General features: G+C 46.7%; 3 protein-coding genes across 5 annotated transcripts; 2 read left to right on the plus strand and 1 right to left on the minus strand.

Annotated features, from left to right (window-relative positions):
* Nucleotides 1–3,856: 3,856 nt before the first annotated feature.
* On the plus strand, nt 3,857–7,543 carry LOC111078006 (ATP-binding cassette sub-family G member 4). 3 transcript variants are annotated; one of them, XM_022372533.2, is made up of 8 exons: nt 3,857–4,057; nt 4,991–5,254; nt 5,316–5,442; nt 5,512–5,701; nt 5,761–6,145; nt 6,201–6,320; nt 6,495–6,628; nt 6,704–7,543. In XM_022372533.2, exons 2-8 carry the CDS (start codon nt 5,140–5,142, stop codon nt 7,475–7,477), a joined length of 1,845 nt encoding a protein of 614 aa, XP_022228225.2. In that variant the 5' UTR covers nt 3,857–4,057; nt 4,991–5,139; the 3' UTR covers nt 7,478–7,543. The 3 variants fall into 3 exon arrangements, with proteins under 3 accessions (XP_022228225.2, XP_022228224.2, XP_041451867.1); XM_022372532.2 differs by lacking the exon at nt 3,857–4,057 and having other exon boundaries at nt 4,633–5,254; XM_041595933.1 differs by lacking the exon at nt 3,857–4,057 and having other exon boundaries at nt 4,721–5,254; nt 6,498–6,628.
* On the minus strand, nt 7,480–9,798 carry LOC111078004 (cell division cycle protein 23 homolog). The gene is made up of 3 exons (XM_022372531.2): nt 8,779–9,798; nt 8,104–8,705; nt 7,480–8,040 (listed from the first exon to the last, which is right to left on the minus strand). The coding sequence occupies exons 1-3, from the start codon at nt 9,743–9,745 to the stop codon at nt 7,567–7,569; spliced, it is 2,043 nt and encodes a 680-aa protein (XP_022228223.2). The 5' UTR covers nt 9,746–9,798; the 3' UTR covers nt 7,480–7,566.
* Nucleotides 9,799–10,039: 241 nt separating this feature from the next.
* Nucleotides 10,040–12,033, plus strand: LOC111078007 (phospholipase A2 group XV-like). Its single transcript, XM_022372535.2, has 5 exons — nt 10,040–10,134; nt 10,204–10,591; nt 10,652–11,023; nt 11,087–11,609; nt 11,673–12,033. Exons 2-5 carry the CDS (start codon nt 10,429–10,431, stop codon nt 11,893–11,895), a joined length of 1,281 nt encoding a protein of 426 aa, XP_022228227.1. The 5' UTR covers nt 10,040–10,134; nt 10,204–10,428; the 3' UTR covers nt 11,896–12,033.
* The last annotated feature ends 769 nt before the right edge of the window (nt 12,034–12,802 follow it).

Here is a 12,802-nt window from a genome sequence, read left to right on the forward strand (position 1 = left end):
TAATTATTCAGAGTCAGAGCTGGACTTAGAACCGGAAACATCAGAAACCGAGTGTGCGTGTGCTTCAGTCGGGAATTGTAAAATTTTTGTTTTCTTCATTCCAGCGCTTTTTTCGACAGCATGCCTGTTGGTAAAAGAAAAAGGAGATGTAAATATCGGGCCGTAGAATAAGATTTTATGGAGGGGATCACCTTTTTTGGCAGATTGGCAAACTTCAAATGCTGGAAAAATATCGGCATTTCGCATTTTCGCACCAGCTTAAACTAGTTTGTAGGAGTTCTTTGTAAGGCCTGCATCAATGTAAAGCTAAGCTAAGTCTTCTTTTGGTGTGTACGGAATAGGAAGTTGAGCGACTGATTCAAGGAACTCCTTAATTTTCCTTTGTTGAATTCACATCAGCTTGCAGCATTGACATAACTTTGGAAGCATTTCGTTTTCCAGCCTTAAATAAACTAACTCGTGCCGGACTCAATATTCACGGCGGAACACTTATAGTCCAGGTTCAACAAGACCTGGAATTCCTGTGCGTAAAACTGATTCTCCCAGGCTTTTCCATTTTCATTACTTGCTCGAATATTCCATCTTCCTCGGATATCTTAATATACGAGCGTCACCTGTCCGCTTTAAAGACCATGTCTGGACGTTGTATGCATGCTCCCACAGTGGCCCCGCCGCCCGTCGCGCGCCCCCCCCCTCCCCCAACCGCCGGGCGCGCGCGTGCCGACGCGGCGGAAAGGGTAGCTAATCGGGAAAAGCTCACCTAATCGTTGGTGGTTGTATTGTGGTGGGTGATCCCGGTCGTGCAAGATAATTCTAGGGGGTGGTTGGCGATCGCGGCTACTGGCCCCCCGGTTGTGCTAACCCCCTACTGGTGGGGTATAGTGGGGCCCCTTCCAATGCGTTCGGGCCCCCCTGCTGCGGGTCGTCAAACCTTGACCACCCTTATAAACCATATGATAGTTGTTGCTGATGTCAACTTGCCAAGTGCTGTTTGGTCTTCGGTAAACGAGTCTAAGTCTCAAGTAAACCATGTGAAAAATTCCTTGGGTCGATTGCTTGATCTGTGCTTTGTCTCGGATCCGACCATAGTGTTGCTAACCCGAGCCCTTCCGCTCACTATACCTGAAGACTCCTACCATCCTATATTCGAAGTGTTGGTCAATATTGGGCCCACTGTATTGGATCGAATGGGTAGGCTATCTGAACATGTCCGCTGCTTTCGTAAAACCGATTTTACGAAGCTTAGAGGTTCATTAGGGATTTTGATTGGTCCGCTTTGTACTTGTGCACTGACGTTCTGAAAGGCACAAACATTTTTTACAATGTACGTGACGTGTACACTTTTTGATTCTTGTGTCCCACTTTCTTGTCCGGTTATACCTGAGAAGCCTCCTTTGTTTACCAAATAGTTATCCAGTCTAAACTTAAAATCCAGACTTTATACAAAATTTCAATAAGTTGCTTCTCTTTCTCTCTCTGGCTATGTAATAGCTCAGTCAAATTTCTCCGTTCTTAACGCGCAATGCTATAAAAAATTACCTATCTCAATGCAGGGTACGATTTTCACAGGTTTCTCAACAGTTTTACAGCTTCGTAAATAGTAAGCGTAGAATGTCCGCACATCCATCCTCGCTATCATTTTCTCAATATGTCAGCAAACAATGATTAGGCAATTGCCCATCTTTTTGCCAAATTTTTCCAAACAAGCTATTCTCATGAAAGCTACTCTGGTTAGCCGTATACATACAGTTTACCAAGGTCGAACGGCATTTTCGGCATCGCGTTAAATGAAAGCTAACTGCTTCACCACGCTCTGTGTGGACCCCTGCTTAAAATATTCACCCATTATCCATATCCATTAATTCCTCATCTCATGCTTTTCCCCGATCTGGAAGAAATCTTTTATCACTCTTCTCCATAAGAAAGGTAGCAAGTCTGACGCAAAGAATTATGTGTGTAAGTTATCCGCTATTCCTAAAATGTTTGAAAAAATGTTAACTCCGCATTTGCAACATCTCTAAAAATTACTTATATCTCCAGCTCAGCACGGATTTATAAGGCGACAATCAACAACCAAAAATTGATTAGAGTTTAACTCTTTTATCATTAAAGGCTTCCAAGATAATGTGTATACGGATGTTATTTAGACCAATTTCAGTAAAGCAATTCGACTCTGTAAACCACTCCCTTCTATCACAAAAACATGACCTTTGAGGGTTTCCGCCCAAACTTTTGGGATGGAAAGGCAGCTACTCTGTTCTAGGTCTCAAAGAGTCCTTTTTAAAAACTCCTTCTCTTCACATGTTACGACTATTGCGCTGGATCCAAAAAGGTGAAGAGCACGAGGCCCGGTGCAAGCTACTTCCACTCTGAGGAAACGGCATCATCCTCAGGTTTGAGAAGGAGGAGCTTCCGTCGGCATTTGTTGCACGCGAGGCGGCGAGGCTCAATCTGTCCCTGCCGGTGACCGAGCATAGGCAGGCACATCCCGCCCAGGCGTCTCCGCAACAGGCGCAGAAGCGTAAAAGGCAGGGAGGACGCCATTGTTGCGTAAGCAGCAATATCGTAGAGAGACGCCGTCGTCAGACGACCGAATTTATTCGTGTGACGAGCTTGCTCCGCGAATGGGCCCGGCTCAGCAGAAGAAAAGGTCAAAGGTCAAATCGGCCGATACCGCAACCAGACACGCGCCTGCCGGGACAGTGCAGCAAGGAAATTGCTCCGGGCATCATGGAGTCGTCGGCGCCACCTGGTTATGGTATTTATTTTTATACTCGTACTCAAAAAGAGTTAAGGGGTATATTGTATTTGTGGTAACAGTGGATTCCTTCAACGCAAAGAAGGAAACGTTTCCGACCTCATAAAGTATATATATTCTTGATCAGCATCAATAGCCGAGTCGATATAGCCATGTCCGTCTGTCAAGACGGCTTGATGAGCGCATAGATCTCAGAGACTATGAGAGCTAGAGCAACAAAATTTTGTTTCCAGACTCATGTGATATCACACTGCTATAAGTGTATTTCAAAAATACGCCCCGCCCCCATAAAGGACGAAAATCTGTGGCAGCCACAATTTTAAAGATACGATAAAACTTCAAATTTATTATCGTAGAGAATGACCATATCTACCAGATTGAAATTAAATTTTCAGTTGCTTCCACCGCCTCCACCAGCAAGAGACCCGCTACTCATTCTCTTTATCGCTCGCACACTCTGCCGCGTTATGTACGCGAGCGCCCTCTAGCGGAGGAGATGTAGAATCTAAACATGTAGAATGTAAAATACACGTGTTACACGTACACACACACACATGCTTGCTGTCAGTCGGCTCGTGTCACGTCATGAGACGAACGCGGTCGATCCCAGAGCCAAACGCCGTCGGTCCCAGAGCCGAAGACCGTACGGTGAAACCTCAGCTGCGCCGCTTTCGTTGTATGATCTGGCACATCTATATACTGTATGGTTAGTGCTTGAACTCAATTTCAACGTCAACATATCTCGAAAAGTATGCGCGTCAACGGTCACCCTGTATAAATGCAAAATATATATCGATATATTATCTATCGGTAATCAAATACACATCAAATTTAAAATTTGAGTTCAGATTTAGCGGAATTTCAAACATCAAAATATCGATAGTGGTGTAACGAGTGAATTGTTTCCGGTAAATTAATGCATTTTTTGACTATATGGTCTAATATTGAAAAGTATGCAAATATCATCCCTGAATTATTTCTGCTACATGGCAAATACACAGAGTAGAATTTGTCGCGGCGCCAATGACGACAAACTTTGCGATGCACAGTGGTCAAAATGTTCACTGAAAGTAATTGAAAAAACGGTGCTCGGTTTGAATATAAATGGAAAGTTCGCCCGCTGGCGATTGGGAGTGCGTCGCGTCTGTCGCGAATGTTAATTGACTGAAACTGATGCCCACTGGGGGACATCAAATTGTGATACGAAGTTGATTTGTTTATTTACTCTTCCCTAACCATAACCATAACCATAAACAATAAAAGTGCATATCTGGACGTGTTTAAATGGTTAAACTATAAGTATATAAATTGGCATTCGTTGGGAAAACATTTGGAGTCAATGCGGGAAACCAGTTTTATGACCAACCTGTGTAAAAATACATAAATGTAATAGTAATTGCTTAGTTCCATTAAGTAATGCTCATTGCCTTGTGTAAATGCAAACTTCCCGGTTTTATAGAAGTATTCACTGATAAGCAGCTGCTGCTGCAACTGCTGAATGCACAACAAAAAGTTCCGATCCGATCCCAAGTGCAATTTCAGTTAGACATTTTGTATATGACGCAGTTTGATCTAGACATACATACATATGCACATACATATTTATGTATGTGGCGGTCTTTGTTTCTTTTTGGACCAATTGTATCAATTACCCAATTAATAATTTACCCGGGTTTCTCGCATGTTTGCCGGCTGATGGATTTTGAAGCCGCCGGTATGCAATATGTATGTATGTATGTATGTACATATGTTAGACTGTGGGATTATTAAAAATTCGCTTCGCGAAGTGTAAATATTTATTCGCTGATAGTGCAAGTGAGTCAATAAAATTGCTGTGCATATATGGGTCTATGCCGACGGTGAGCATGCATTTTCCGATTGCACTTGTACTAGATTATAGTTCAAGCGCAGACGAGACGACAGCTATCCATTAGCCATCAGCTAAGCTAATCTAATCTACAGACCTCGGACTATACATTTTAAACTAGAACCTGCAGATCCGATTGCAGGCGAGCTCAGTCTGGTTCCTGGGCAACAGGTTTAGTCGGGTTGGACGACCTTGATCAAATCCATCAAGCCTCGGGCGATAAGATTATCCATGACTTCTTCCCCCTGAGCGTCTCGTCTTAGCCGTTCGGTAGATAACCGAAAGCTCCGACTCGGGGTCGGCTCCCATGCAGGGGGCACTCGCATCGCATTCGAAATTTAAAATAACTTTGCATTCAATAAGAGTTACTGAAAGCAGTCGGCGGTTCAGTGTTTCGGTGGTTTGTTGACCGCCTGGATAAGGGTGCTGCAATCTCTCGCATAAACAAACTTGGCACATACTATACAGAATTGCTGGTTCGAATCGATCATAAATAAAGAGCAGCAGACGTACAATGCCCGATAACGACGACGACAACGTTGGAGAAAGGCAGACAAATGGCTTGGCCCACACCAGACAGCAGTCGTTGGAGCTGCATTTCAGCCAAGTCAGCTACCACCTGAAGAGTGGTAAGTCGCATCCATCGAGCGCATTCATTAAGTGCTTTACAATTTGGTACTCCTCCGTTAGCCACAAATGGTTTCACTCAGATACTGAACGAGGCATGCGGAACCTTCAAGTCGGGCCGACTGACGGGCATTCTGGGTCCGTCAGGGGCTGGTAAATCCACATTGCTCAATGCTCTGGCTGGTTTCAAGTGAGTGAGCCAATAATTAGCCGATTAGCCTCTGGAGCTGACTAAACACAATCATGCCTATCCAAACAGAATAAGGGGAGTTTCGGGGCAATTCCTTTTGAATGGTCGGCCCAGAGATCTGATGGCCTTCAGAAAAATGTCGGCCTACATTGCACAAGACTTTGTAATGCTGAATCTGCTGACTGTCGAGGAAACCTTGTGGGTCTCGGTAGACCTGAAGACGCCCAGTGCAACAGCCGCGCAGGAGAAGCAAAAGATTGTTAGTAGGCGAAGATCACTAGGCAGGCGCATTGCTAATCACATAAAAGTACTCCCTAGATAGATGACATCATAGACATTCTGCAGCTCCAGTCTTGTCGACAGACTTTAGTGGGGAACATCTCAGGGGGCGAGCACAAGCGGCTGTCCATTGGTATCGAGCTTGTTACGAATCCCCCCATCATGTTCTTTGACGAGCCAACCAGTGGCTTGGATTGTGTGGCCAGTTACCAGGTGATCTGCCACCTGCAGCGCCTGGCCCATGATGGAAGGATTGTGGTGTGCGTGGTGCACCAGCCAGGCTCGCGCCTAATGCAGCTGTTCGACGATGTACTGGTTTTGGCTCATGGCGAGGTCTTGTACGCCGGAGAGCAGCGAAATATGCTGGCCGATTTCGCTACATCTGGCTACACCTGTCCCCAGTACTACAACCCAGCAGATTTTGGTAGCGAACATATACAGATAATAGAGAATCCTAACACCATTGCTTCTGCCCACAGTGCTGGAAGTGTGCAGCGAATCCTCCACCACGGAGCGTTGCGAGTCGCTAATCTCCCAGAATAAAGGAAGACATAGCCCCAGCAGCACCTACGTCGAGAAGCTCAATGTGGGTGATGAGGGTAAGTCGCACAGAGTATGCCTCTAAATGTGAATCTGAGGATCTTAAGTATGATTTAAACAGACCCATCTTTCCACATTGCATTCTTCTTGTCCTTCTCTGCCCCCCCTTACTCTGTTACTCTATCCTCTGCTCTATCTGTCGCCCTTCTTTGCCTGCTTTTCTTCCATTTCAGCAGCGCTCATCCAGATGCCCCAACAAGCTGCCTGGCCAGACCTGCGCCAGCTGCGTGCCAAGGAGCAGGTGGGGTTCTGTTTCCAGCTTCGAGTGCTGCTTCGGCGGCACCTGCGCTCCATGTCCAGGGATATGGTGAGTGAATCTTGGACACCGATCGCTTCGGAATAACGCTATATTTATACCCTTTACCCTTCCTTCTCCACGCAGTTGGCCGTCCAGCTGCGACTTATTATGCATGTGGTGATCGGTTTGCTCCTTGGCGTGGTTTACTGGCAAATAGGTAGCGATGCCGCCAAAATAGTGTCCAACGTCTCTTGTCTGTTCTTCATGATTCTGTTTGTGTTCACGGGCAACGCCATGCCCTCGATCTTGCTGTGCCTGCAGGACTCTGCGGTCTTCATCAGGGAATACTACAACGGCTGGTACTCCCTACGAGCCTACTACATATCCAAGGTGCTGGCGGACTTGCCCCTCCAGCTGACCTGCCCCACGATGTTCATCAGCATCAGTTACTTCATGACAGGCCAACCGCCGCAGTTCGACCGCTTTGCCATGTGCTGGGCTGTCTGCTTGATGACAGGATTTATTGGCCACTTCATAGGCGTGGTTGCCGGTTCGCTGTTCTCCATGCAGCTGGCCATCTTCCTGGTGCCCAGCGGGACGATTCCGTTTCTCCTCTTCTCCGGCTTCTTCATTCGGTTGAATGAGCTCTCCTGGTTCCTGCGTCCCATCTGCGATGTTTCCTTCTTCCGCTACATATTCGAGGGTCTTCTGCGAGCCATTTATGGCTATGGCCGAGGCGACCTGGACTGCCATGCGAATTTTTGCTACTACAGAAGAGCAGATCAGTTTCTCATGGATTTCGGCATGGGGGGCGATGAGTTCGGCTGGGACCTGGCTGTGCTGGGTGTGTACGTCGTGCTGCTATTGGTTTCCTTTTACGTGACACTAAACGTTTGCATTAGGCGAGCCCTAAGGTGACCCGTGAAGTACAATTTCTTAGTTTTCCAATGTAATTCATGAAAATAAAGTATTTCTACAAGTGGAGAAGAGCATCGCCGGGGTGTAACCTAGTCAATAGACACACTGGATATGTCCATGGAGCTGGCATCATCCGAGGGTGGTCGCTCGGAGGGATTTTCTGCCCGGCTCCCCGACGTCCCAGGCGTCTCCTCAACCGCCGGTGTGGTCACGGTCGCTGTCGTTGTAGTGGTGGTACTGCTCGCTGCTGGTGTCAGACTTGCACGGCTGGAATGCGTTCGACGCATCCCCTCCGACAGAGATCGGCCCGCACGTAAGCTGCTTGATGCGCCACTGGAGCCAGCGGCCGTAGCCGTCGTGGAGGTGGTCGTTGTCGCTATGGAGGTGAAGGGCACGCGTACACGCATATCTGGCACCTCCCACTCCATGTCCTCCTCCTCCTGCTCCTCCTCGGAGCTCGTCTCGGCAGTGGCCACAGCAGAGGGAGTCTTTGACTTCTTCTGCCACTCGGCACTGCGCTTCCAGTCAATTGTCTTAAGCAGCGCCTTGGCCTCCGTCTTACGCTGAAAATCAAATTCGAATTTATTATTATCAGTGGGGGGAATCACTTCTGAGGCAGTACCCACTTCATCAGAGTCCAAGCATTTGTACGCATAGTAGGCTGCCCTTTCATAGTCCCCTTTTTTCTCGTAGTAGTTCGCGAGAGTGATGAAGCCTTGGTACAGACTCTGCTTGTCTGTGGCTGCCCGCTCATCCTCACAATACATGATGTAGCAATGGACCGCCGTTTCGTGGTCGCCTAGCTTCTCGTGGAGACTGGCCAGCTTGTACATGGCTATGCCCTCGATGTCGCCCACGTCTATGGCCTTCCAGTAGCACTTTACGGCGTTCTCGCACTTGTCCAGCTTCTCGTAGGTCTCTCCCAAGGCTACCAGCATGCGGGAGTCATATGGGCGTAGTTGGTGGGCGATTTTGAAGTAGTACAAGCTGTAGTAGTGCATTTTAATGATCTCATAGGCCTGCCCCAGGCCATACCACGCCCGATAGTCGCGCTTGTTAACTTCCACTGCTTTGCGGTAGCTCTGTATGGCAGCGTTTGTGTTTTTGAGTTCCATAAACTCGTGGCCCATCAGAGTCCAGGCAGCGAGGTATTTGGGATTCAGCTTCAATGCGCGCTGAAAGTAGGATATGGCCACCTGATGGTCGCAGCGTATGCTGTAGTAGTTTCCTGGCGTATTGCAGAGAATGCTGTAGTTAATTAAAGGATTCGTGCGATGTGATGTGCGCCAAAATGCACTTACCTATCACACAACATGTCTCCGGTCGGTATTTATTGATGCTGACGGCCTTGTGTGCCAGCTGTGCCATTTCCGTTTTCATTTCTTTGACAAAAAGTAAATTGGAGTAGGTATCCACGTTGTCCAGTCGGTAGGGATCGCTCTCCAGCAGAGCCTGATACAGCTCGATGGCCTTGTCCACATCCCTCTTATTGTGATAGACTAGGGCCATCTGAGCAATCAAATAAATGCTTTTACTGAAGCCCGACGTCTGCAGGTCCTCGTAGATCTTCAAGCCATCATCGTTGAGGTACAGCTCGAGGTAGGTGTGAGCCATGAAAAAGTGTCGCATCCAGTGCCCGCCAAGTTGCAGCCCGAGCAGCTTTTTTTTCTCCATTATCAACGGGGAGAGCTCCAGGTAGGCACTCCACAGCATGGGGACTAGACGAATGGCATGGACCAGCATTTGTTCAGCAGCTTGGTTCAGATTGAGGGCTTTTAGAACCACTCCATATAGGTAAATCCCGTATCCATCCAGGCGGCTCTTACCGTACTCCGCTCTCAGTGTCGCGAGCAGATCGGCCAAATCACGCATCTGGTTTGGCTCGTTGAGATTGGCTTGGTCGGTGGTGGAGTCCAGCCGTCGCTTTTCACGTGCCAGATAGGTCGAGTAAAAGTGGAGGAAGCGCGGCACACTCGACTCGCAGTTCCTCACGGCATGCGCTGCCCTCTCGTACTCGCGCACATCGTAGTAGCTTTTGGCCAGGAAGTAGTCACTGTACTCCGCAGGAGCTATGCCCTCCAACTGGCACTGGCTGAATGTGTGGTCGTCATCGGGGGCTTCATTATCAATTTGTACATCACTGAGGCCATGGTGCATCTCTGCCAGCCACTTGGTGCTGTGCAGGAGTCCTCGCTTGGAGCACTCGATAATTCCGCGCCGCAACTCCTTTTTAACATCTGGCAAAAGCACGCTAAAGAACTCCTGCATTTTATTTAGAGTTTTGAGTTTCCTGCACAAAACAATCAGTGTGACCGCGGATTTACCGCCTGAAATATACGTGGAATATACCGCATGACCCTCAGAAATATACCGGAATATACCGAGGAAAAAACGAGCTTAGCCCACTTAACCCCCTTCTATTTAAACAGTTGAACACCTTGAGTTAAACCGCGGATAATAATACTCTTTTTATAAGCTCCTTGTGGGTCCATCCCTCTTCCTTTACCTACAAAAAAAATCCTACCACTAATATTAATAGGCGTAAAAGTAATTCCAATTTTTCATAATATTCGTGGGAAAATTAAATACCCCCTGGGTCGACAATGGGCTAACGTTGTTTTTTGTTGATCGGAAAATAGATTGCTGACCATAACAAAGTATGCAATAACGATAAGGGGCAACAACAAATATTATTAAAAACTGCCTCTTTGTTAAAACCTTTTCAGACAAGCGCGTCTTCCCATCGAGGAAGGGAATTTAACAACTAAAACTCCCCTGCAGACACTGTGAAAGGTCAGAACAAAGGTTCTCCTACTCTTGCTCTTGCCACTACTTGAAACTGCGCAAACAAACAACAATATTTAAATGAATTGGCTGTTATTGGCTGATTCATTTATTTCCGACTGACGGTGTTTCGACCTTTATTTGTGACGCACAAGACACATCGCACCATGAGACTCAGCTCGGGAATCCTGCTGGTGCTGCTACTGACCGCTCTGTTGGAAGCAGCGGACTGCTCTTGGCCCTGGCCTTTTTCCAGGAAGCACAATCAGAATATGCCGACGCCGCCGCCCACGCCCCCGCCAGAGCCCAAAATGTCTCCAGTAATATTTGGTGAGTTTATTGATTTTCTGCCCAAGGATGACCAAGGGTGACCTTATTTTCGGATTTTAGTGCCAGGTGATGGCGGCTCACAGCTAGACGCGCGCCTGAACAAGTCGAGTGCTCCCTACTTTGTATGCCAGAAAACCCATGACTGGTTTAATCTCTGGCTCGACCTGGAGCAGCTGGTGGTGCCTATGGTGTACTGCTGGATAGACAATGTCAAGTTGTACTACGACAAGGCCACCCGTACGACGCACAATACCCCGGGGGTGGAGATCCGGATACCTGGTTGGGGTAATCCCGAGGTGGTGGAGTGGATAGATCCGACGAAGAACAGTGCTGGGGCGTATTTCAAGGACATCGCTAACGTGCTTGTGAGCATGGGCTATGTGCGGAATTTGAACATACGCGGAGCACCCTACGACTTCCGCAGAGCACCAAGTGAGATAGTTTTAGTATTTCACTACAAGTGCATGTTATTAACAGTCTTAAACATCTCTGCAGATGAGAATAAACAGTTCTTCATCGACCTTAAGCAGCTTGTCGAGGAGACCTACGAGGTGAACAACCAGTCAGCCGTCACCTTCATAACTCACAGCATGGGCAGTCCAATGACCCTAGTTTTCCTGCAGCAACAGACCCTAGAGTGGAAGAATAAATATGTAAGACGGCAGATAAGTCTGGCTGGCGCGTGGGCTGGCAGCATAAAGGCAGTGAAAGTCTTTGCCATGGGCGATGATCTGGACTCGTTCGCTCTGAGTGCCAAGATCCTTAGGGCTGAGCAGATAACACATCCTTCGTCGGCTTGGCTACTGCCATCGCCGTTGTTCTGGAAGCCGTCGGATGTTCTTGCCACGACCCCCTCTCGGAACTATACTATGGCACAGCTCAAAGAGTTCTTCAATGATATCGACTACATGACGGGCTGGGAAATGCGTAAGGACACAATGCGCTATAGCCAAAACTTCAGTCCCCCCGATGTTGAGCTGCATTGCCTATACGGCGACGGCATAGACACAGTCGAGAGGTACTCTATCCTTGGCGACAGACTTAAGATTTTTAAACCGATTTTATATCCCATATCCCACAGATTACAGTATAAAAAGAATAATATTGCCGGACAAACACCCAATCTAATCATGGGCCCGGGCGATGGCACTGTGAACCAGCGTTCGCTACGGGCCTGCAAATACTGGTCGGGATACACGAGCTCCCCCATTTCGACGTTGGCCCTGCAGGGTGTGGACCATATAAAGATCCTATCGAATGAAGATGTTCTCCAATATGTTCGCACTGTTATCCAGCAGCCGTAGTCAGAAAGTTTGCCTGTTTTATTAGACTAAGATGTTTTGTTTCTGGTACGAAATATCCAAAAAGATGATCTGTGTAAACCTTTACGATCAAATAATGCCAATTTTAATTTTAAATAAATGTGATTGTTTAAATAGTACAAGTCGAAACGAGTTTTCAGAATTCAGGCCCCTCCCCTCCCCAGAAGCCCCACAAGCAACTCGTGCAAATTGCATTTTCTTTAATTTATTCTTTATTGTTATCTTATTGATTTATGCTTATAAGATGAGATATCGAATCACGTGTTAATGTTAATGTCAATGTATAACGCTCTTTATTACTCATTAGTGTTTCATTTTTCGTTTTCATTTCATTCTGGTTTAGTTTTTATTGTTTTTCATTTTCATGTTCCTTTTAATAAATCGTTTGTTTATATGTATTTTACAAAGCGTTTACTTAGATGTATTTCCTTTTAATCATACCGAATAATTTGTTTTATTGCACTAGTATTTAATTCTCTTCTCTCACTTTCCCCTCCACCTTGCTAATTTATTGTAGTTGACATTGTTCTTTACTCTTGGTAAATTTCCCTTAAAGGAAATGCTCTTTTCTATGCACTTATTTACGGTTCGGGTCGGGTACTTCGATATCTGGGTAGATATTGAGAAAAGTGTCCTCGGACAGCATGTGCTCAAAGGGGCGAATCTTTTCTTTTTTAGAAGTTTCGCTTGCGTTTAGGCGAAAACTAAAGTTTCTGAATGATTTGCGTGTCCGAAACTTGGCTTTAGATAAAATCAAGAAATTTATATGCATGTATATTTACAAATTGTATCCTCATACAAAAACCGCTCTCTATGCTAAAGTGTGGACATTTTCCTAGAAATTGTGGCTGCCTTTGGGCTGGGTTCTCGCTCTCTCCACTGGGGCTTA

The sequence above is a fragment of the Drosophila obscura genome, unplaced genomic scaffold (assembly GCF_018151105.1).
Source record: "Drosophila obscura isolate BZ-5 IFL unplaced genomic scaffold, ASM1815110v1 contig_9, whole genome shotgun sequence".
Taxonomy (NCBI): Eukaryota; Metazoa; Arthropoda; class Insecta; order Diptera; family Drosophilidae; genus Drosophila; species Drosophila obscura.

What these genes read in the sequence shown, in the direction of transcription:
- LOC111078006 (XM_022372533.2), top strand. Translation starts at nt 5,140, where the DNA reads ATGCCCGATAACGACGACGACAACGTTGGAGAAAGGCAGACAAATGGC. An exon ending in CAGCTACCACCTGAAGAGTG is followed by an intron (nt 5,255 to 5,315) that starts GTAAGTCGCATC and finishes CTCCTCCGTTAG; the next exon opens with CCACAAATGGTTTCACTCAG. An exon ending in CTACAACCCAGCAGATTTTG is followed by an intron (nt 6,146 to 6,200) that starts GTAGCGAACATA and finishes TTCTGCCCACAG; the next exon opens with TGCTGGAAGTGTGCAGCGAA.
- LOC111078004 (XM_022372531.2), bottom strand. Translation starts at nt 9,745, where the DNA reads ATGCAGGAGTTCTTTAGCGTGCTTTTGCCAGATGTTAAAAAGGAGTTG. An exon ending in GGAGACATGTTGTGTGATAG is followed by an intron (nt 8,706 to 8,778) that starts GTAAGTGCATTT and finishes GCAATACGCCAG; the next exon opens with GAAACTACTACAGCATACGC. An exon ending in AATGCTTGGACTCTGATGAA is followed by an intron (nt 8,041 to 8,103) that starts GTGGGTACTGCC and finishes TTTGATTTTCAG; the next exon opens with CGTAAGACGGAGGCCAAGGC.
- LOC111078007 (XM_022372535.2), top strand. Translation starts at nt 10,429, where the DNA reads ATGAGACTCAGCTCGGGAATCCTGCTGGTGCTGCTACTGACCGCTCTG. An exon ending in AATGTCTCCAGTAATATTTG is followed by an intron (nt 10,592 to 10,651) that starts GTGAGTTTATTG and finishes TTCGGATTTTAG; the next exon opens with TGCCAGGTGATGGCGGCTCA. An exon ending in CGACTTCCGCAGAGCACCAA is followed by an intron (nt 11,024 to 11,086) that starts GTGAGATAGTTT and finishes ACATCTCTGCAG; the next exon opens with ATGAGAATAAACAGTTCTTC.